The 20,720-nt window shown below is 42.2% G+C and overlaps 9 protein-coding genes across 9 annotated transcripts; 5 read left to right on the top strand and 4 right to left on the bottom strand.

The window, feature by feature from the left end:
- The first annotated feature begins 276 nt into the window (after nucleotides 1-276).
- BBOV_II000900 (variant erythrocyte surface antigen-1 alpha subunit) lies at nucleotides 277-4,476 on the top strand. Its single transcript, XM_001609568.2, has 3 exons — nucleotides 277-433; nucleotides 551-616; nucleotides 656-4,476. Exons 1-3 carry the CDS (start codon nucleotides 310-312, stop codon nucleotides 4,441-4,443), a joined length of 3,978 nt encoding a protein of 1,325 aa, XP_001609618.1. The 5' UTR covers nucleotides 277-309; the 3' UTR covers nucleotides 4,444-4,476.
- Nucleotides 4,477-5,178: 702 nt separating this feature from the next.
- On the top strand, nucleotides 5,179-6,173 carry BBOV_II000895 (putative integral membrane protein). Its single transcript, XM_051767299.1, has one exon. It carries the CDS (start codon nucleotides 5,278-5,280, stop codon nucleotides 5,554-5,556), a length of 279 nt encoding a protein of 92 aa, XP_051623819.1. The 5' UTR covers nucleotides 5,179-5,277; the 3' UTR covers nucleotides 5,557-6,173.
- A 485-nt stretch (nucleotides 6,174-6,658) lies between these two features.
- On the bottom strand, nucleotides 6,659-7,956 carry BBOV_II000890 (Elongation factor 1 gamma conserved domain family protein). The gene is made up of 2 exons (XM_001609567.1): nucleotides 7,884-7,956; nucleotides 6,659-7,841 (listed from the first exon to the last, which is right to left on the bottom strand). The coding sequence occupies exons 1-2, from the start codon at nucleotides 7,884-7,886 to the stop codon at nucleotides 6,762-6,764; spliced, it is 1,083 nt and encodes a 360-aa protein (XP_001609617.1). The 5' UTR covers nucleotides 7,887-7,956; the 3' UTR covers nucleotides 6,659-6,761.
- Nucleotides 7,957-8,653: 697 nt separating this feature from the next.
- Nucleotides 8,654-9,608, top strand: BBOV_II000880 (Ribosomal protein L6e family protein). Its single transcript, XM_001609566.2, has 2 exons — nucleotides 8,654-8,740; nucleotides 8,979-9,608. The coding sequence occupies exon 2, from the start codon at nucleotides 9,000-9,002 to the stop codon at nucleotides 9,591-9,593; it is 594 nt and encodes a 197-aa protein (XP_001609616.1). The 5' UTR covers nucleotides 8,654-8,740; nucleotides 8,979-8,999; the 3' UTR covers nucleotides 9,594-9,608.
- A 372-nt stretch (nucleotides 9,609-9,980) lies between these two features.
- BBOV_II000870 (ATP-dependent metallopeptidase HflB family protein) lies at nucleotides 9,981-12,283 on the bottom strand. The gene is made up of 4 exons (XM_001609565.2): nucleotides 11,527-12,283; nucleotides 10,464-11,492; nucleotides 10,304-10,429; nucleotides 9,981-10,268 (listed from the first exon to the last, which is right to left on the bottom strand). Exons 1-4 carry the CDS (start codon nucleotides 12,235-12,237, stop codon nucleotides 10,014-10,016), a joined length of 2,121 nt encoding a protein of 706 aa, XP_001609615.1. The 5' UTR covers nucleotides 12,238-12,283; the 3' UTR covers nucleotides 9,981-10,013.
- Nucleotides 12,284-12,324: 41 nt separating this feature from the next.
- On the bottom strand, nucleotides 12,325-14,925 carry BBOV_II000860 (uncharacterized protein). Its single transcript, XM_051767683.1, has 7 exons — nucleotides 14,746-14,925; nucleotides 14,644-14,707; nucleotides 13,643-14,602; nucleotides 13,323-13,605; nucleotides 12,688-13,285; nucleotides 12,511-12,650; nucleotides 12,325-12,476 (listed from the first exon to the last, which is right to left on the bottom strand). The coding sequence occupies exons 3-7, from the start codon at nucleotides 14,585-14,587 to the stop codon at nucleotides 12,346-12,348; spliced, it is 2,097 nt and encodes a 698-aa protein (XP_051623100.1). The 5' UTR covers nucleotides 14,588-14,602; nucleotides 14,644-14,707; nucleotides 14,746-14,925; the 3' UTR covers nucleotides 12,325-12,345.
- Nucleotides 14,926-14,976: 51 nt separating this feature from the next.
- Nucleotides 14,977-16,939, top strand: BBOV_II000850 (KRI1-like C-terminal family protein). Its single transcript, XM_001609563.2, has 2 exons — nucleotides 14,977-15,820; nucleotides 15,987-16,939. The coding sequence occupies exons 1-2, from the start codon at nucleotides 15,003-15,005 to the stop codon at nucleotides 16,885-16,887; spliced, it is 1,719 nt and encodes a 572-aa protein (XP_001609613.1). The 5' UTR covers nucleotides 14,977-15,002; the 3' UTR covers nucleotides 16,888-16,939.
- A 164-nt stretch (nucleotides 16,940-17,103) lies between these two features.
- BBOV_II000840 (putative integral membrane protein) lies at nucleotides 17,104-18,540 on the bottom strand. The gene is made up of 8 exons (XM_051767024.1): nucleotides 18,365-18,540; nucleotides 18,266-18,325; nucleotides 18,036-18,154; nucleotides 17,898-17,997; nucleotides 17,763-17,861; nucleotides 17,664-17,727; nucleotides 17,383-17,626; nucleotides 17,104-17,347 (listed from the first exon to the last, which is right to left on the bottom strand). The coding sequence occupies exons 1-8, from the start codon at nucleotides 18,486-18,488 to the stop codon at nucleotides 17,240-17,242; spliced, it is 918 nt and encodes a 305-aa protein (XP_051623099.1). The 5' UTR covers nucleotides 18,489-18,540; the 3' UTR covers nucleotides 17,104-17,239.
- Nucleotides 18,541-18,687: 147 nt separating this feature from the next.
- BBOV_II000830 (uncharacterized protein) lies at nucleotides 18,688-20,444 on the top strand. The gene is made up of 4 exons (XM_001609561.2): nucleotides 18,688-18,891; nucleotides 19,148-19,592; nucleotides 19,628-19,900; nucleotides 19,937-20,444. Exons 1-4 carry the CDS (start codon nucleotides 18,823-18,825, stop codon nucleotides 20,416-20,418), a joined length of 1,269 nt encoding a protein of 422 aa, XP_001609611.2. The 5' UTR covers nucleotides 18,688-18,822; the 3' UTR covers nucleotides 20,419-20,444.
- The last annotated feature ends 276 nt before the right edge of the window (nucleotides 20,445-20,720 follow it).

Below are 20,720 nucleotides of genomic sequence, written 5' to 3'. Positions count from 1 at the left end.
GAGGCGCGCAGTGTAAGTACTGGGGGATTCCACCACTATTAGTGGTGTATCTGCAGAATAATATGGTTTATCCAGTAGCGGTAGATTCCGTATAAGCAATTCAGCATTCCACTATAACTACAGGATCACCACCACGGTATACCTAATGGAATCCCATAGAATGGTATGCGCGCCACTGTAACGGTTACTGTCGCGCCGAAGGCGCCCCTTCTACACGGGCGCGCTCTACTACCTTAGGATTCTACCCCGATAGCCACTCCACTACCTCACCACTGTGAGTACTACTGAGTACTCCTATAGGCACTGACAATGGCCCCTAATAGCGGTTTCACGCCGAAGGCGTCACTAACAGAGGCTCCTACTAACCTAAAGGAGGCCATTGACTGGGTCCTCAGGGTAACTGGTAAGGATGGTAAACCACTGAGTGGTGATGGTGAGTTACTGTAGACATTACTGTGTTATGCGCGCCGTATATAATAGTGGGCGCCTTCGGCGCGACAATGTCCGTCACAGTGGCGCGCCCAGTGCTATGGAAATCATTATTGTACAGAATGTATATGTGGTCTGGCGGCGGCAGTGACTGACCTACTGCAGTCAGTGACCCTGGAGTACCATGGTAAGTACTCAGTACTCTAGTACTTCAGCACCATTGTAGGCTATCAAGGTGATACTAAGGAAACTGACAGTGCTAAAGGCGCCTCCGAAGAGCAAGTCAAGGAACGCCTCAATGGACTGTTCTCCCTAGTCCAGGGACTAGGTGGTACCGCAGTGGTCAGGACCTACATAGACCAGTTGGCACAGGTACTCAGTGCACTCGTTGGGTGGAGTAAGATAGATAAGTGTTGGAAGGGTGGCAGCCAGTGCAAGAAGGGTAATAAGGAACATCATGGCCAAAGTGGCAGTGGATGCGAGTATCTTAAGGATATAAAGCCGGACAACAAGTGTCAGGACTGTGGGTGTATGAAATATGTAGTGATCCCGAGCGTCGATTGGGTACAACTGGGCAGGGGGTGTACAAAGTGTAAGGGTAGTGGCACTGATGAGGAGGCGAAGAAGCAGGGCTGTCAGTGTGATACTGATGATGAAGAGGGCTGTAGTGCTGGAAATGAGTGTAAATGCGCTCTAGCAGGCAAATGCTGCAAGTGTTGTTGTACGGGTTGTAGTGGGAAGTGTAGTGATAAGTGTAGCTGTATAGAAAAAGAAGACGATAAGACGAAGATGCTTGGACGCCCTACATTTCATGACAGTTATCAGTCTGCATATGGAGAAATGAATTTCATATCAATATACGATGGATCAGATTATCGTATAAGCTCCACATGGACAGATCTAGTGGAACGGGGTGGTAGTAAGACTCCCTCCCAACGCCGTCACCACTGTGCCCGGATACTCCTAGGGTCAGTATGTCTCATTTGGAGTGGACTTACTTATATGTATTGGACAGGAAAGTGGACCAAGGGTAGTCCATACTGGAACAACCACATCCTGGACGGTAGTGGTCTAGATGATGGAACACTATCACAATGGCTACAGGCCCTAGGGTTTCCTAGGGAAATGCTTAATAACCATGGTCCTGGAAATAGATGGGATGCTATTATATGGGATGGTATTATGGGTAAGTTATATTTGGGATTCCCGCATACCAGTGACAATGCTGCCCATGGCAGTGACAACAATGATAATACATTCAGACAACCAGCTGGTATGAACTATGCAGGATATATACATACCGTAGACAGGGGTGCATTTGATAGTAGTGTCTTTAAGGAGAATAGCAATGGCGTTGACAAGAACAAGCTAGGTGCCCTCTTCAAGCTCTACATTCTATCATGTGCCTATTTTACCGGTCTACAGAAAAAGAGTAGTACCCAGAGCAGTACTTCTACGACTCCTAGGACAATCCGTGAGATCCTATACTGGCTCAGTGCATTGCCCTATAGTACGGCATATAAGGATATGCTGGACTATGCTAAGGAGAGACTCAAGAAAGAAGCACCAGATGTTGGAGGCAAAAGGCAACTTTCATTCCTTCAAACAGGCCGTTCAGCTCCAATTACCGTTGATGAATTCAACCTCTTTGCCCACTTCCAAGCAGTGACTCAGTACTGCCCCCTGGTCCTCATAGGTATCCAAGGAGGATTACACAGTACTAACAGTACTACTCCTGCCATTCACTCCCTCTACGCTAACACTGCTTGCAACTTCACCTATCCCACTGTGTCCATCCAAGCATACAACCAGGTGGTCCACTACATTAGGGCTCTGTTCTACCAGTTGTATTTCCTTAGGAAGCAATGTGCCATGAAAGTGGCTCTAGGAGGCAAATGGCGTGAGTGTAGGTATGGGGACGGAGTAGTGTCCAAGGGGGTTATTAGCTGGATGTGCCTGGGGTGTGACCCCATGGAACATGATAGGAAAAGTAGGGTTGAGAAGGTAAAGGGGGAGTTGGGTGGGGTAATAAATAAGCTAAAGGCATTGGAGAAGATTGGTGATGGGATCGAGAAGGCTAAAGCATTACTCGTGGCCATAGGGGAAGTAGTGGTACAATTGGGTAATGCCCAGGAGGCATTGGAAGGGAAGGATAAGGATGCGATAGGGAAGGTGAAGACGGCACTAGGGGAGGCTAAGACGGAACTGGATAGTGCTAAGCAGGAACTGGAGAAGGATGGGCTGGATGTGCTCGATGGGGAGGAGAAGCTAAAGGGGGCGCTAGATAAGCTGACGACGAAGAATGGTGGTAGTAGTGGAATACTAAAGGAGGTAGACGGTGCACTAGAGAAGGCCACGAATAAGGATGGAAAAGAGGTAGATCCTGGTAAGAACAAGATAAGTGAGGCTATCAACAAAGTACTGGAAATGCTGAAGGAAATGGAGAAACAGTTGAAAGAAGTTCTGGAGAAGGAACAGTCAAATATGGATGAAAATACAAATTTGAATGGCCACGAAAAAGGTTTTCACAAAGCCATCAAAGAACTCATCTCCATATGTAACTCTCCCAAGTGCTCTGGATGTACAAAACACTCTACCAAGTGCGGCAAAAAGCCAGAGTCTAAGTACTGTGACAAGTGCCACCAACAATACATGGACGGTACGCCATCGCCCCTCCAGGCATTCCTAGAGGATAGGTTACCAGGGTTTAGTTGTAATAATATACCTGAAGGGGACAACCCAGAGTATCCCCTGGCTGCATCCCACTTGGAACACTGCGGTAGTTCCGGTCAGTGCTGCCCACTGCCAATGGGATTTAGAAATCAATTCCACAGCGGCATCAGCTATATGACTGGCTCAAGACTCTACGGGATCCTCTACTTCTTCAGTAACGGTGACATGATGCAATCTTGTGTTTATACACTAGTGAGGGTGACAGCAGCACTCAGTGCTACGACACCACAGGTATTGGGTGATGTCTTTGGGTTCTTTAGGGGTGGTGTAGGAAATCCAGTACAAAAGGAGGACAAGTCGAGGACGTGTGATCACATTACAGATCCTAAAGACTCAAATAACAGTAAGGAATACTTTTGCGGCTGGTGTGCCTCTGGGTTACGTGATGTAGTAAAAGAGATAGAGTGGATATACAATGGGAACAGTACTCCAGGAGGGCAGTACATGAAGTCTGTCGGACAAGCACTGATAAAGATTAAGGGCGACAAGGGCAGTGCTGTCGCTCTAAATTCAACTACTACTACTACTACCACTAATACATCCCTCTCACGACTCACTAAGAACTGCCAGTACCTCTCCCCTCTAACCGGTGAGCTTTATACTGCAGTGAGTGCCACTTTCGGAGGAACATACCTCTCATGGGTACTATATCTATCAGATTCCCTATACTGGGGATTACAGTCACTCTCTGAGGCATTCCAACAGATTGAATGCCGGGGCTGTAGAGACTGTGACCCCAATAAGTGCAAGAAGGGACATCATGGTGAGACGGGTACAGGGAGCGCAGGACTATGTAACTGCTCATCAATCGTATCATGTACCGGGGTGCTGCCAGTACTATATAGGCATGGCTTCAGCTACGGTAACCCATTCAATCTGGAGGGATATGAACAGAGGGATGGAAAGACGGATGGGCAGTATGACATTGAGAACAAGAAGAAAGAGCGTACTAAGAAGTGTCACCAATTCTTGGACAGTCTCAGTGCAGTGATTGACAAGAACAAGCAGAGCGCCTCCCAGAAGGACCACCCCCTAACAGAGCTCCTAAAGCAAGTCGGTGCCCTCCAATACGACATACGGCTCCCCTGGATATTTGTTCTGACCCTAGCCTGGCTCGTGGCGGTACTCTACCTTGCCTTTGGTGCCATATGGCCACTGGACTGGACACATATGAGGTCGCATTGGTTACGGGGTGGAGAACACCAGTGGCAATGTATGTGGTATAAGGTGATGACGGGACGCAAAGGAATGGAACTGGTGGAGTATTTTGGTAGAAGGTAGTGGTGACTTAGTGGCGCCTTCGGCGCAACAGTGCTTATAACTCTTCCAGCTCCATAAGAAGTAGACACCACCAAATCATAACCACTACCGACACCAGTAGTCTTAGTATGATACTTGATGTCGTCACTGTGCTACCCAAAGGGTACCATATCTAGTACGCTCATTCACTAATCTTCCAGGTCGTTGTATTCAGGTCAATCCATTGATTAAACAACAAAATATACTAACACTCTAGAAGACAGGGCATAAAGTGGTTACTTTGGATTAATACTGTAACCACCAGGGCCCATGACAAAGAGTTGGCATAGAGGACCAATTTAACGCGCTAGTGGCCAAGATTATACCACGGTTATCTATACTTTATCAGTGCTGCTTCAAGCTTCGCTAACTCCATAGACGAGTGTGTATGGCGTCTACTCTAATATTCGTGATCGTTGTCGTAGTGTCCCTTTGTACGGTGCCAAGTTGTTGTTCTACTTCGTAATATTAGACAGTAACAATATCCACTGATAGACACTAGTAATAGACAGTAATACTAGACACTGGTAAGAGACAGTAACAATAGACACTAATACTAGACGCTAGTAATAGACATTAATAGTAGACACTAACAATATACACTAATGATACACACTAACACTAGACACTAGTAATACACACTAATAATTTTTAGTGGCCACGGAAGACACTGAATTGATGTGTACCTAGATTACTTATTGGACATGTTCTGTTGCCCAGGCAAGTACCACTTACATGATCCCATACAGATGGATTCCATACTCCCATATCAATACATAGGTATAAAGTGAAATATGTGCGTAAATTTATAGCGTGATGTGTAAGAAGGCTACTGCGAAAAAGTCAAATGACCAGGCCTATTCCCACCTACGGGATCTGCTAATACTGCTAATACTATCAGTGGCGCTGTATGTAGTAACGGCAGTAACTTTGACTAAAGCTGCAGCACTAGACTTAGCATACGTCACGAACTACTTGGGCTGTGCTGCCTTCCTTCTGGGATCCATGGCATACATCGTTGTACCGTTTGTACAGGCCTATAAAAAGGCGCTACCTCGTAAGTCGCCTACACAAGATAACAAAGTATCACCTTAAGAAGGGTTAGATACGGTAAAGCATCGCTGCGGGGTGTTCACGAAGTTACTGTTGTACATATCTCTGTAGCAGTTGATTACGTTACTGCAAATATATTATTTACTAGATTTTGCGGCGCTACATTAGCAATTGTTATGTAACCTTGCAGAAGCTGGATATCGCATCAATTTCCACACCAAGTTGCTGGCTCATAGTGGAGAATACGCTCAAAACTCTGATAACACAAACTAAAGCACCTGGAAGTTGAACAACGCTACGAAGCACAATTGAAAGATAGCTGTATGTCAATATAGCAGAAGTCGTAACAAGAAAATCAAAATTTAAATGAATGCAATCTAAGAGAAAGTAGAGATTGACCGACTAACCAGGACACGTTACGCTTTGATAGATCTCTCAAAGGATTTAATAGTTTTAACTCGTACATTCAGTTACATACTACTGTATGAAAAAATGAATATCAAAGGCGAACCAAATTAAAAAAATGGGCGGGATAAGACCCACACTCTATATACTCAATGGAAATCTCCTTACTACATCAACCGAATAAACATTGTGCGTTGAGAAATAACAGCAACTTGGGATCTATTACAGTCACGTTTTGATGAGGGAACGCAGTGCCTATTCTGGTTAAACTGTGGAGCCTGGGAGGTTAACCGTTGACTGTCAAAGTAAATGTTGACATAGAGACTAATAGAGTCATTATATTGGATGCCATTTAATGTGCTTGTAGTATCAATATGTAGTAATAGTGTCTAGTGAGGTAGGTCGATAATGTAGTAGTGGGATTCTATATGACGGCTAAAGCCAGGGTCTAGGTTAGAGATGTACGTTGACATGTTCTTTGGGTGAGCTCTAATAGAACAGGAATATCGTATAACTGCTAAGTATGTGAAACGGGTGATAATACGAGACTTGCCCAGGCGAAGTGTAATGAGAACCATGGATGAGTGGAGGTAAATCATCCAATGTCTCTCTCATATGCCGTTACTACTCGGGAATAATATGGCGTTCAACATATACTACTAATGCCAAGGACATTTTCCGACTAGAATAACTAAGTAAACCTATCAAATTGATTATGTAATCGCTTCCATATGTTATGCTAGACTAGACCTCTGACAACAAACTGTGATATAACAACCACTGCACTCGATTATTATCCCATGTTACGAAAGATATAAAGGACAACACCATTACCAGTCGTTTCACTTCCAGACCTTGGCGTCGGCAATCAAGACACCGCCAATGCTGTCCTCAGCACAGAAGTAATCGGTGATAATCTTACGATCATTTTCGTTTGTGACATCTAATTTTGAGAATGTGTGGAATTCAAATGACGGGTGTTCAGTTACACTCGGTGGAAGATCTTTACCTTTGATTAGCCATACTCCCATAATGTCGTAGCTGTTATCAGATCCCATTACATTGATGACACCAAAAGAAATACGTCTGAAATCTGGCTCAAACCGTTGAAGAAAACCACTCAACATGTTCGAAGTTGTAATTTCAGATTTACATTCATCGTCCAATTTATTGTACTTCATGAAATAAAAGTTCCAATTGTCACTATCAAAATTGTCCCAGAGCCATGGCATCACTTCCTTTTCTAGGTCACCTTTGCAGTTGCTGTAGGTCTTCTTCCATGTATCAATGACGAAACCAGACTCATTTGCCACTCCTGAGTTCAGTGTAGCCAATTTTTTGTGATACGCAGCATATACATCACTTTCCTTAACAGTGCGTATCAAGCGGGACAGATTTAGAAGACGGCTTGCCAGATATTCGGTGTCCAATTTAGAGATAGAAATCAAGTGGTCCACTGTAATAGCGCATACCACATCAGCGAGGGAAAGTGCTTCACCGACAAGAAAGGTATGTGTCAAAAGGAATGCATCAATGGCTCTTATACATTTGGCCAATTCGGAATGATCTCCATGGACCACCTTCGTTACTGCTTGGCATCTGCTTCCAACATCCAAACGCTCGTAGAAGAACTCCATCCATGATGTAATATCACTACGAGCAAAGAGTTCTTCAGGTGCCGACCCCTTTTTGTGTTCTTCCATCAAGTGTCGCGAAATAGATATGCTTCCACAGAAAGATCCCAAACCTCCAGACAGCTCAACGCTCACCGATGGTTTCACATCACTGAATTCATCCTTCTTGCCCTCTGAGCTGCAGCAGCCCCCTTTTGCAAGCGTGAAGTCGTATGAAACATTGTAAAAAGCAGCTGCAGCCAAAACATTCTTAGTTCCTAGGTCGGTCAGATCAACACCAATGATTTTCTGCAAAGTGTTAATATGTTAACTCAATTACCATAAACATACCATTGTGTCTATTGAAGGCTATCAACAATTTACGCAATATTAAAAATTCAGCATAGAGGTGTTTGTGCATTAGAGAGTATGTAATGAATGATGTATGAAAATGGTATCATGACTCGCGTGTGACGCCACACAAAATGGAGACCCTCAATTTGTTTAACAATATGACATACCAGGGTATACACAGTAATTCACTTCTACAATACCCATTTAAACATTTGTACCAATTGTGTCTCTTTTAAGGTCTATAGTGTGTGCTGTGTTAGTTTACAACTGGATTACATATTTTGCTCAAATCAAACCATAACGATTATCAAAGGTTAGCTGTCAATAAGAATTTGTATTAACTTTGCGGTGGTCATCCACATTTAAAGAAAATTGATTTTATATTGTATATCAGTGGGATGACAATACATCTAATTGGAATCATTATATATCGCGTTGACCTACAATACAGCTTAAACAATCTAACCAATAATTAGAACGATTACTTTTATTAGCAGAACAGATACACCTTAGAATAACCTTTAAACGTTCTCCCATTTACCTTTTATATATGGAAGGTCGTTTGAAGCAACTCTAGAGATTCATGCCACTCCTAAAATTCTGAAAACGATCAGATTGTAATACAACACGGATAGTACGAATATATACGATTTGTATATTTACAATATATTTAACTCTTGAGTTTATGGCAAGGCTCGCGACGGTGACATGGGGCGCCAACGGTATAAAGGTCCGTAAAGAGCTGTACCACGCTCCAAACGTTCAATTATATTGCAATATTGACATATCCTTTAAACCAAATTACAGTAAGATCGCAGTGGAGTGCTATTAAAGATCCTTCTTGGAACAATACAGTAAGTTTGGTGCAGTAGCCAATAATTATGTTCATGTTTTCATATTTTTTGAATCATTTGGAACCAACTTCTTCGGCCATACTTTTATGTGTTCGTTTTGGCGCAATTATGTAGAAGATGAGCTATAGATACATTGTACATTTATTTCTTATACGATAGTGCTGTTGTGTAAACGGGTTGTATATTGTGTACGAGTGGGCACACTGCCGTAGAAATATACCGATTAATTTATATACAGTATATTTCGTCGTCGTACAAGATGGTTCACACGACGACTGCTACTTCCGCCGCTGGCGCGTCCGATCGTTCTCGCAAGGTCGCGAACCCTCCGAAGATCAGGCCTAGCTTGGTTCCAGGCACTGTATTGATTCTTTTAAGTGGGAGCTACAAAGGGAAACGTGTTGTTCTACTCAAGGTTTTCAAGGAAAGTGGTCTTCTTTTAGTTACAGGCCCCTTTTTGTTCAATGGTGTTCCTCTCAGACGTGTGAATCCACGTTATGTTATAGCCACTTCTACTAATGTCTTTGAGATGCCAGAGACCAACGGTCCTCAGTGCAAGGCTGCTGTTGAAGCTGTTGTTTCGAACCTCACTGACGCCTGCTTTGGCAAAACCAAGGAAGTGCGTATGCAGGAGTTCAAGCTCCGCAAAAAGCGCAGCAAAGATGCAATGTTCATCGATAATGCTGAGGTAGAAAAGGTGTCCGATGAGACTAAACGTAAAATTAAGGAGAAGCAAGACAACGTCGACAGCATTCTGACTCCATTTTTGAAGAACTGTGACATTTTATGCCAATACCTTAAGACCCGCTTCACTCTTCGTGGAGGCATGTACCCACACAAACTGAAGTTTTAAATGTCTTCATTAGCGCGGGTTAAGATCCCACTTTACATGTTAGGACGGTCAACTACTGTACATTATGCTTTCCGAAAGGTGGTGTTTTCAGTGCACGTTGTTTCATATCCATTAGAATAACACGTGACGGTGGTATCATATCTCTATGCCATGTGTTTTGTATTCACTAGGACATGTTAATTGTGGCGTTCATTGTGAGTTGCTCGGAAAGGCACCTCGTGGTGTGCATGAAAGAATACGGCATCTGAAAGTTTCCCTGTTACCTACACTTTTCGACAAGATATTCCTCTACTGATATAGTTATAGCATACACAATAACCATAGTGATAGTTAAATATTTCATGATTACGGGGTAGAGCTTCGGGTCAAAAATGTAGTATAATATATTAATGCCTTTTTACCGATGCAATATGCACCATTTTAAGTGCGGTAAGAGTGCTGAGTTTCTGGCAAGAGGTCGTTATTCCCATGCTGAGAATGGGAGTACCTTTTGTTTTGCGCTCGTATTTCCGACAATTGTGCTTGACGTATTTGTTCAATATCTTTCATTTCACCACGTATTGCATGTTTTATTTCATCGGCGCTAAGAGTTTCATATTGCACAAGTGCATCTGAAAGATTGTGCAACTGTACCAAATTTCCACGAATAACACTGGATGCTTGACGATAACCAGCCTACCCAATAATATGGCATAATTACATTTACTTACATTAAGTATCTTTTGTACTGCAGTGTCAACGCGCTTACGGTGTTCCTCACTTAGTTTGGCATAATCTTTGTGATCCAAGAACATAGGGCCACTGACATCATCCATTCCAACTCCGAAGTTCATGACCTAATACATATGATTAATAACGAAAGACACCTACCATTGTCCTCGCAATATCAGCAGCCTTTTCCAAGTCGCTCTGACAGCCTGTCGATACATTTTCCTTACCGTATATAACTTCTTCAGCTGCCATGCCACCCATCAAGACTGCTATTTCTGCGTGCAACTCAGACATTCGCGTATCCGACTTTTCCTCTGGGATCTTCCACGTTACACCAAGGGTACGACCACGAGGTGCAATAGTCGCTTTGTGCACTTGTGTAGCTCCCGGCGTATGTATACTGACTAACGTGTGCCCACCTTCATGATACGCTGTCGCCTTCCTCTCACGCTCATTTGTTAAAGGTTTACCTTTTAGGCCTACAACAACCCTATCAAAGGCTTCTTCTATAGCAGATGGTGTCACCGAAGCTAGACCCTGTATGGAGCATTTAAGAGCTGCCATGTTAAGAATATTAAATATATCAGCACCTGTCATCCCTACAGTACGTTTGGCGATCGTTGCCAGATCAACATCTGGTGAGACCAGTATCTTCTTACTGTAAAGCTTCAGAATATCGTAACGTCCATTGTAATCTGGCAATGGAATATGTATAGTCCTATCTAGGCGGCCTGGTCTAACCAACGCTGGATCGAGTGACTCCGGGAAATTGGTTGCACAAAGAACTACTACACCCTCACGCTTAGAGAAGCCATCTAATTCAACTAACAATTGGTTCAACGTCATTCTAACGCTGTTGTGATCGGTGGATGAACGTTTAGAACCTAATGCATCTAGTTCATCAATAAATACGATGCAAGGAGTCATTGTCCTAGCTAACGCAAACAACTCACGGATGCGCCTAGCCCCTACACCAACAAACATCTCCTCAAATTCCGATCCAGAAGCTTGTATAAATGGAACTCCAGCCTCTCCAGCAATGGCTCTTGCCAGGAGGGTCTTACCGGTACCAGGTGGTCCTGACAACAATATGCCTTTAGGGAGCTTAGCTCCTAGTCTTTCGAATTTCTCTGGATTCTTTAGATAGTCTACTACATCATCCAACTCCCTTTTAACTTCGTCACATCCCTGTTTATTGTTTTTTCCAGAATATGGAACCTACCTTCACATCTGCAAATGTTGTATCTACATCCTCAGGATCTACAACCTTAAAACTGTGTTTCAACCCTCTTTGTAGATTTTGGTTCAATAATAGATACAAAGATCCAAAACAAAATGCGATAGAGCCGAATGACAACAGCCCTTTGAAAAAACGCATGAATTTACTGCTAGCTGCTGGCGTAACGACTACGTGTACTGGATTCTTGGGGTCTGAATTAACATATAATTTCCCGTTTCCCAATGAATTCAATCCATTTGGTTCTGATGATTCATCATACTTATTTGAGGAAGCCTGTGTATCTCCGTAATGATCAATTTGATTAGTGCGCGGATGAGGGAGACCTTTTGACACTGCAACATTGGACATATACTTCGGTATAATTAATGGTTTCAAGCTACGAGAATCAAATCTATTAGTTAACATGAGTGCCTTTAGGTATTCCCTCAAAATACCTTCACTTTTAGGGAATCCATCAGGATAATGTGCTTCCACTGCATTAACCGTCAGTCTGGGATCAATCCTGTTAGCTTCTCTTAGCGTATTTTCATTCAAAGAGCCCTTGTCCAGTTCTTCTTTTATATATCTTCTGATACGGAAGAGACGATGTGTTGAGAACCAGGCGGAAGATTGCCACAATATACGGTCGTTTGATCGCGTTGTAGCCCAGACGAACCGGATAGGCCGAACGCCGCTGGTCAACGCTATTAACATTGTTATTATATTATCAGTTAAAATATTGATTCTCAAGATTTAGAATCCCGCTAATTGGGATAATAGGGTTAAAGCTTTATTGTTCCAATTCTACCCACACATGAAGAATCAAGGCACAATATCTATTACAGCACCCAGATTAATTTCATTAGCTGGACCATGCTGCGTTATTCTAGTAATCGATGGGTCATTGACAGTCCTATTGCTGTATTGTAATAGCGGAAGATCTACATATTTCCCTGAGTACTATAACTCGCGCGATGTCATACTAACCGTTGTGGAATATAGACCTTTTAGTGTCGAATGAGACGATGCTCCTGGGTTCATCAACAAATTTCAGCATCAACCTTTTACGTGCAAAATATGCGTGTTTGAATGTAGGAAAACGTAGGACTATCCATTGCGGGTCCATTCTGTAGGGATATAATTTAGCTGTTTGTTTAACCATACCGTCCATGCATTCTAGATTTATTTGCAAGCTGATCCAACATAGAGGGATCCACGTGGTTGTCAAGATTTACTTGTGTTATGCTGGGCCAATCAGTTGTGATCGATGCTGTGTATGTGTTCGCAGTCACAACTGTATTGTTACCAGATGAGATTCTTTTACGCTTATATGATGCCATAATTTTGCATTCACTTGGTGGTCGAGGCGCCTCACCTGTTGGCAATAGACCAGTGCTACAAAGTAATGTATTCGTGTAGGCGATATCGCCATCAGGCATGACCATTCCTTTTTTACAATCTCCTACTAGACTGTTAGTGCCAAGTGATTCCACTTCGTTTGTTACTTTAAAAATGTCCATTGGTTGGATTGTCTTTATCGTATTAGTGCCGCTATTCACTTCGACATTTGTTTGTTCCACTAGTGTATTAGCCACAAATTGTAAGGCAAGCTCCATTCTTTTAAAGGGTGGATATATCGCGGTTAATAGGCTGCATTTTCTTTCAGCCAATTCCGGATAAACGACCCTCCCGCAGCACAACAGTCCAAAGACTCTGATGTGTTCATCACAAAGGTAGTCTCTCCCCTCTTTACTTTCGAACTCTATCGGAAATGTTATCACCACGTTTCATTAGCTTACCAACGAGCGCGTATAACGGGGAGTATTTATCTCTTGGTGGCGGTGCTACGTGACGTGGTATTGATGCACGTTTTACGAAGCTTGTTAGTGGAGGCAACCTATCAAATAAGATTTCAATTTTTTTCACTTTAGCGAATCTGCTCAAGACATCAGATAGAGCCTGATTCAGTTCCTCTTCGTCTATAAAAGGTAGATTGTATATAAATGCATAGTTTTCTGCATTCAAGGGCGACATTTCCACTGTATTATCAGACCATTCGATGTTAGCTTCGTATACCGCTTTCTGTTGCATAGATGTAATAGATTATGCCTCGACTCACTGTTACATTTTGATCTTTCAAGAACCTGAATTTGTTGATTTTTAAGTGACGCATCAGCAAATTACGTTGCGCGGTACGGCTTTTGATTGCCTGTTCTCCAATTATTTTTTCCTGGAGGACTTTATTTGACCTTACGTTTGAAAAGGTTTCAAAGTTTTCCATCCCAAATGAAGCACGGAATGTTTCAAATGAGTTGTCATAATTCAGTATGTGTCTGACGCGTAACATTGAATAAAGATCGTCGCATGTAAGAAGATCTATAGATCTAATCATCCACTTGCCCAGTTGCACGTGGTCCTCCAAGGGTTGGTGTTTTCTGATACATCTCAAAAACTTTTGTAAATATTGACGTCGCTGCGATGCCTTTTTCCTTTTAGGAAGTGTTTGATAGGGTGCCAATACTTGATTGGTAATTTTTACCACAGTAGCCATGTCAACATTATTATACAGGTATAGAAGCAAGTTCCTATGCGACAGCCTGCACAATTGCTTGTTATTCCAGTCTATAGTTTCTCCTTCTTGCAATTGAAAAGCTGCATCCGCAGCGCAAGAGTGCGATTCTTCCCGTTCAGATTCGGGATTTGCTGTTTCGATATTTGGGTGTAATATCCCATTTAAATTATCGCTAGGCATTGGTTTGCTCGATAACGTTGACAATTTGCTACATAATGCATTTCCCGTAACATCTCTTACCGAATCTATGCAAATGCCTTCATCATTGCTGAATGCGGGCCCGGTTGCCGAATAAGAACGACATTGCAACGATACAAACGAAACACCTGTTAGTGGATTCCAATAGGCCAAGGCATCTCCTATTGTATGCTGCTTTCCCGATTTAGCGTTCGTATAGTATGCACATATTTCCTTGTATGGATAGTAGTTACCTAGGTGAAGCCTAGATACATTCCATGGCACATGTAATGTACGCCGGCCAATATAACCCATCTTGAATCTTTGTTTCTATTGTATATCTTTGAGGCGCTGCACATTGTACCACTTACCGAAAAAACAATGGAAGGATATTACATCATCGGTAATGATATGTGTATCATTACTTCAAATCACCTGCTTTTAGATATCTCAAACATATTGATATACATTACCTGGAATAGTCTACATATTTGTTTAAAAGAATTATTACATATCCCTAGATACACACACTAGCTGCTGTTGGTTATACCGTGCGCTTCCTGCAAACACTCTCCATATAAACCACATATAACATGTAAATATACTTAAATACGTTTAATATATCATTTATATCGCATCCCTAACTTGAATACTTGCCTGTACATTTTATTTTTGACTATCAACTGATTTTATACGTCTGATAAGTAAAAGAAACAAGATTCCATCAAGGATGGGAGGAAAGAAAAAGATTTCAAAAAATTCAAGATTGAATGCATTTGATGCTGTCGATGATGGTACGAACAAAGCCACTTTGGGCGAGAATCCTAAAAAACTAGATGAACATGACTCGTCCAATCACCCTGATGTTAACACTTCTGATGGTCAATACACCTCCACTACATCTGATGATGAAGATGAGGACGCCATTCTTTTGACGGATAAGGTTGAGGGCAAGATTTTCAAGACATTGCTGGATATACAGGGTAAGAACCCTGCCATATATGACCCTAACATAAAATGCTTTAGTGATTCAGATTTTGACACTGACGATAATTCCGTTCATAACAAAAACGAATCCAAGTCTTTAAATTACAAGGACATGGTGCGCGAGACCTTGTTGAATGAAGGTGCCGAGGCCCTTGGGAGTGATAGTGATGATGAGAGCGATAAGCTAAAGGAACACAAAATGAATTATCAGGAGGAACAGGAAGATCTCAAAAATGCATTTTTATCGGTGGCAAACGAGTTGGATGACGATGCCGAATTCTTTACGAAGAGTGACGCCACTGATGTACTGCCGGAACGAAAGTTGAGTTCAAAAAAATCTGCTGCTATTGGTTCAATGGACGATTCTCTGATATCGCGTTATTGGGCATCTAAAGAGACGATGGACGAAGATGAGGAATTTCTAAAGGACTACATTTTGAACCAGCGTTGGCGGGAGGACCATAAGGTAGACATTGACTATGCCAAGCAACTACGATTGGAACAAGAGGATGAGGAGCATTATGACGAAGCTGAAGAATTTGAATATAAATACAATTATAGGTGGGTTATTACTATCTATAGATGAACTTTGTCATACTGTTTCGACATTCTTCGTGAATGTCAGGTGTCCGTTTTGATTTGTAATAAATATATACAATCTGTTTACGAACTATGCTATCCATATACGCAAACATCTTTGTTCTCTGCAACAATACATACTCTTCAGGTTCGAAGAAGCTGAAGGAGCTACCATTGAAGGCCACCCTCGTACCATTGAGGATTCTGTGCGTAAAGTGGATGACCGCAGAAAGAAAAAACGTCAAGAAAAAAAGCAGAATAAGATTGAGGAGAAGATACGCCGCGAGGAAGAGTTGAAACGTCTCAAAAATCTTAAGAAGGCTGAAATTGCAGAGCGGATGAGGGAGATTGAGACGAATGCCGGTGTGCAATTAGACGAGGATGTTGTAGATCTCAATGCACCTTTTGACCCTGTTCAGCACGAAAAGGACATGACTAATATTCTGGGTTCTACGTACCATGAAGATGCAGAAGACGACGAATGGAACCCTGGAGATGTAAATGTGGATGATGAGCTTTGGTGGTTATGCGATTATTGCATGAAAGGGATCCCGGCTGGTCACAAGCATTTTGATTGTAATGAATGTGACAACTATACACTCTGCGAAACGTGTGTTCCTTTGGCTAACCATGAGCACTTAAGGATGACCGGTAAGGTGGTACCACCTTCTTGCGCTCCTCCGAAACTCAGCAAGGACGATTTGAAAAAGCTTGAGGAAGAGTACTATAATCTGGACTATGAGGACATGATCGGTGACATGAAGGTTAGATTTAAATATAGACCAGTGGAACCATACAAGTGCGACATTAACACTATTTTGGAAAAAAGCGACAAAGAGTTGAATTCCATTATGCCTTTAAGCAAGCTATTGACGTATGATTCGGATTTACCACGGCCATTGAAATATAAATCAGATAAACGCAAGGGTGAACATAAACATCACGGCCGAATGACCGCATACAATGTTAATCAGGATCGTTTAGAGGCCTTCAGTTTGAAAAAAGGAAAGAAGCACAAATCGCAGAAGAAGGACACTACCACGGAATAAAAGGTGTTATGACTATTTTCACTTTTAAAGGTAATATATAAGAACAAACATTTAACAAAGTAACTCTGATTAATCATCTCGAATATGGGTTACCAGTGACCCTATACTTTCCATTGAGTACATTTCTTCTACATTGTGCAAGTGCACGCTTTAACTGAAGGCACTCCTCTCCGACTTGATCCGGCCTAAGGTCCTTTAGGCAATCTTTAAATGGCCTCTGAAGCTCTTTGCAGCATCGTGACGCTTTGTAACATTCCACCATATCATTTTGTAATGCTTCACACGAATTGGAGGCGTGTCTATGAGGGAGATCTGGGTCTAGTCTCAGTGCCATTTCTGTCACATTGCGATATCAAGAAACTAGGGCTGATTCCACCCGAGTTTCGTTTTGTTCCTTTGAAAGCTCCTTTGGTTGCTTATTCTTATTTTGTTTTTCAACTACTTCGCCATTTAGATAAATCTGGATGACGTTAGACAGCAGACTGTTGCGCTTACCTCTGGCTCTCCCGAGCCTACGCCCTTGATATCTATATTGGTAATGTTATTATCGTGGTGCGGTGCGACGATAGCATCTTCGGAGACGCTCTTTGGGTATAGAAGATCTTTGAGTCGTTTTTGTTTAGTAGAAAGATCGGGCAATTTAGCAGGTTCCGCGTGCTCATCTGGTGTGGAAGCCTTACTTAGCACTGCATGTGCTGTATGACAGAATTTAGCCTTGACTATTGTATGCATCCAGAAGCTGTATTAATGTGTAGGCCTTTTGTATTGCGACTTACTTTCTATGGTTCGTATCCTTGGCACAGAAGAGTATGGGCTGCTTTTTATAAAACATTCGGAAACCTACATAGGATAACAAAAGCGTGATACTCACTTACAATCTCTTGATGAATTTACCGTTTCCAGTGGCGTCACTATAGCACCGAGTGAAAACCGAGCAAACAGTTTGCCTGGTTTTTCACCGCTTTTAAGACGATCTGCTTATGATTATATTCAACGTTATTTCTTCTTACCTGGCAAATACAATCTCAATTCTGCTGGTGTGATACTTCCGATAAACTGCTGCGTCTTTAACATATCACGTGGTTCCAGTGCTACATCGATTACATCTTCCTAAAGCGCCATGTAGATCACCATTTTCTATATCCTACCATCAGGACGTCACATTTTTTGCCTTTGTTCGCCAAAAAGAAGTCTTCTTGCCTTCCTAGGTCAAGTATTTCATGGTTGGCAATTTCGTCATCGAGACTGCGTACTCCTTGTGATTGATCTGCAATGCATAGTAAAATCACGATCAGTTTATATATGTATGCCACAATGCACTAACGCCCTTATATACAACAATCCTCCGATAGAGCTCATTTTTACTAAATGGACATACCAATTTCGGTTTCTTCAGCATGTTCAATTTCAGGTTTCGGTGGATTTGGCAGATCCGCACCTACACATTTCAGTAAAATTGACGTATGATCTTAATTACCTAATGCTGGGTTTGTCACCGCCCTGCTAATTGCGGTAACATATCCAATATTGAGGGTTATGGCTGCTAGTGACAAGGTAACTGCCACTGCAGCTCCAATGATACTATGTGATCTTTTGAGCATATTTATGATCACATCTTAAGCCATTTATTCTTCTGACTTATCAGTTTTCCCATGTGTAAGGGCATTGCTTATTACTGGCGTTGATGTTTATACGACATCATGGGGAAGTGTGTATGATGTCGTTTTCTAACTATGTATACCTGTTAAAGTTTTTCAACTATCACAAGCTGTTGACACTTCATACACACACCTATGTGTAATTACGTTCTGTATATCCCTGTCAAATTGTTGTTACACACGTGTGTAACACATATTCGGTATCATTGGGGATACTAACTTCTACACATTCGTGTCTACCAGGATTCCAGCAGTCGATGATCATCTGCATTTCATAATGCAGGTATCAGCTGGCTTCATTGCTGGATCATATTTATTATCGCATTTCGTTCCAGCTGGTGTACGGGTAAGTGATAGATTATATTGATGCTTTCATTTATTATGTCAATTGAAGTTGTACCATAATGTTAGTCATAATATTGTATGAACCAGGTTAACAATTTTGTTAATCTGTGTATCAGACAATGTAGTCGTATGACACATTGATGTTACTGTTTCATTTGATTCCTGTTTTACTGTTTTATTGCTTTTCTGGATGAAATAAGAAAGAGTTAGATTGTGATCTATTTCATTTTAGCATTCATTGGTTGACTTTTTTGCAGGCTGAGACATCTGGCGCTATACTTCGCTTCTTACAGGCTCAGGAGGCTAGGTTGAAAGACAAGTTACCTGGTCCCCAAGCTGAGGAAGATGAAAGCAGATCTGAGCCAACATGGTTGGAGGAGCAGGACCGATTGGCTGAGTACGAATCATCGCAGTCTGAGAGGGCCAATGACATGACTGTGAAGGCAATCCAAAAGAAGCGCGCCGCTAATATTTTACGTTCATATGCGGAAGGCATTCATGCCGAGTTGGAAAAGGTCAAATCGTTGCCGGGTGACCATTCGGACCAAGAAATGATGTTGACAGTCCAGCTCGAGGCCAACTTGGCGCGTGTGGCATTGCTTCACAAGCAGGCTGATTTATTGCGTCATCAGGCCACTCTTGCTAAAAACAGGTTGAATACAGTCCATTCCGGAACTGGCCATTCTACTATTTTGAACCCTGGTAAGTCCTATATATCTTCATGTGATCTTTTATAGACTGTAATATGTTAAAAATCGGCCCACTGTTCTACTCTGCTTTGAGTGATGACATTAACCACAAAGATCGTATACCTCTGATGGCCAAGTTGAATGGGAATTCTTTGATGATATACCATGAACGGAAACCTCAGTTTACTTTTTATTTGGTTGACATGGAGTTGCCTGCAAGACCAGTTGAAAATGCTCCTAGTTGCTTTACATTTATATATCGGGGTGCTGAGCAGGCTTTATGTGCTGGTACTGAGACTTCATGTCACACTTGGATGAATGGTATGTTATAGTGTATGTTATGTCATATGTTTGCAGCTTTGACTGAGGCTTGGTTCTGCCGCAATGAGGGCATTAAGGGTACCATGGTTAATAAGAACTCGGGTAAGGGCGATAGCGACGAAGAAAATAATTCCGTCGACGAGGACGAAAAGGACCATAAAAAGGTTGATCGCGAAGGTGATGAAGATGACAGCGAGGACCATGACGAAGAGGAAGATGAGGACGAAGACGCGGAGAAGCATCACGGTTCTAAAGACAAGAGCGATGCAAAAGCGGGCAAGAAAGCATCGAACGACAACATCATGAAGCACGCATTGAAGCAGCCAGACAAGGGTTTGATTAACATGGAAGTTTACGTTGACAAGAAGAACAAGACTCACATGTTGGTCAATGGGAAAGAGAAGCCTGTATCTGCTACATCTGATATCATAAATATTAAGGAGATTTTGGGTGACCTTGGCACGAAGGGAGGCAGTAATGAGACGAGCGCTGATCACAAGTCCCCCGTGGCGACATAAAACCCTGTATATAATATGACAAATAGACCTATCTCTTGTATCCTAGAATATTGGACATAGGTCCAACCGTATACACGTTGGTGCACTGAATTACGAGTATATCATATTAACTTTGTGCTGCGAGGACTACATGGCACATATGTTAATAACATAAACATTTCATAAGCGCAACATCACTGCATAATGTCCTACTACTGTGTGAGACTGAATAAACCTGCTGCGACGACACATAATGGTGGTAGTGTTACATCTATTGTTAATAACCGGTTGAATCAATCGCGAAACGTTGCGAAGTCCACCTT

Source organism: Babesia bovis, chromosome 2 (assembly GCF_000165395.2).
Source record: "Babesia bovis T2Bo chromosome 2, whole genome shotgun sequence".
Lineage (NCBI taxonomy): Eukaryota > Apicomplexa > Aconoidasida > Piroplasmida > Babesiidae > Babesia > Babesia bovis.
Note: the sequence above shows the minus strand (reverse complement) of the source record. Positions and strands in the feature narration are given on the sequence as shown.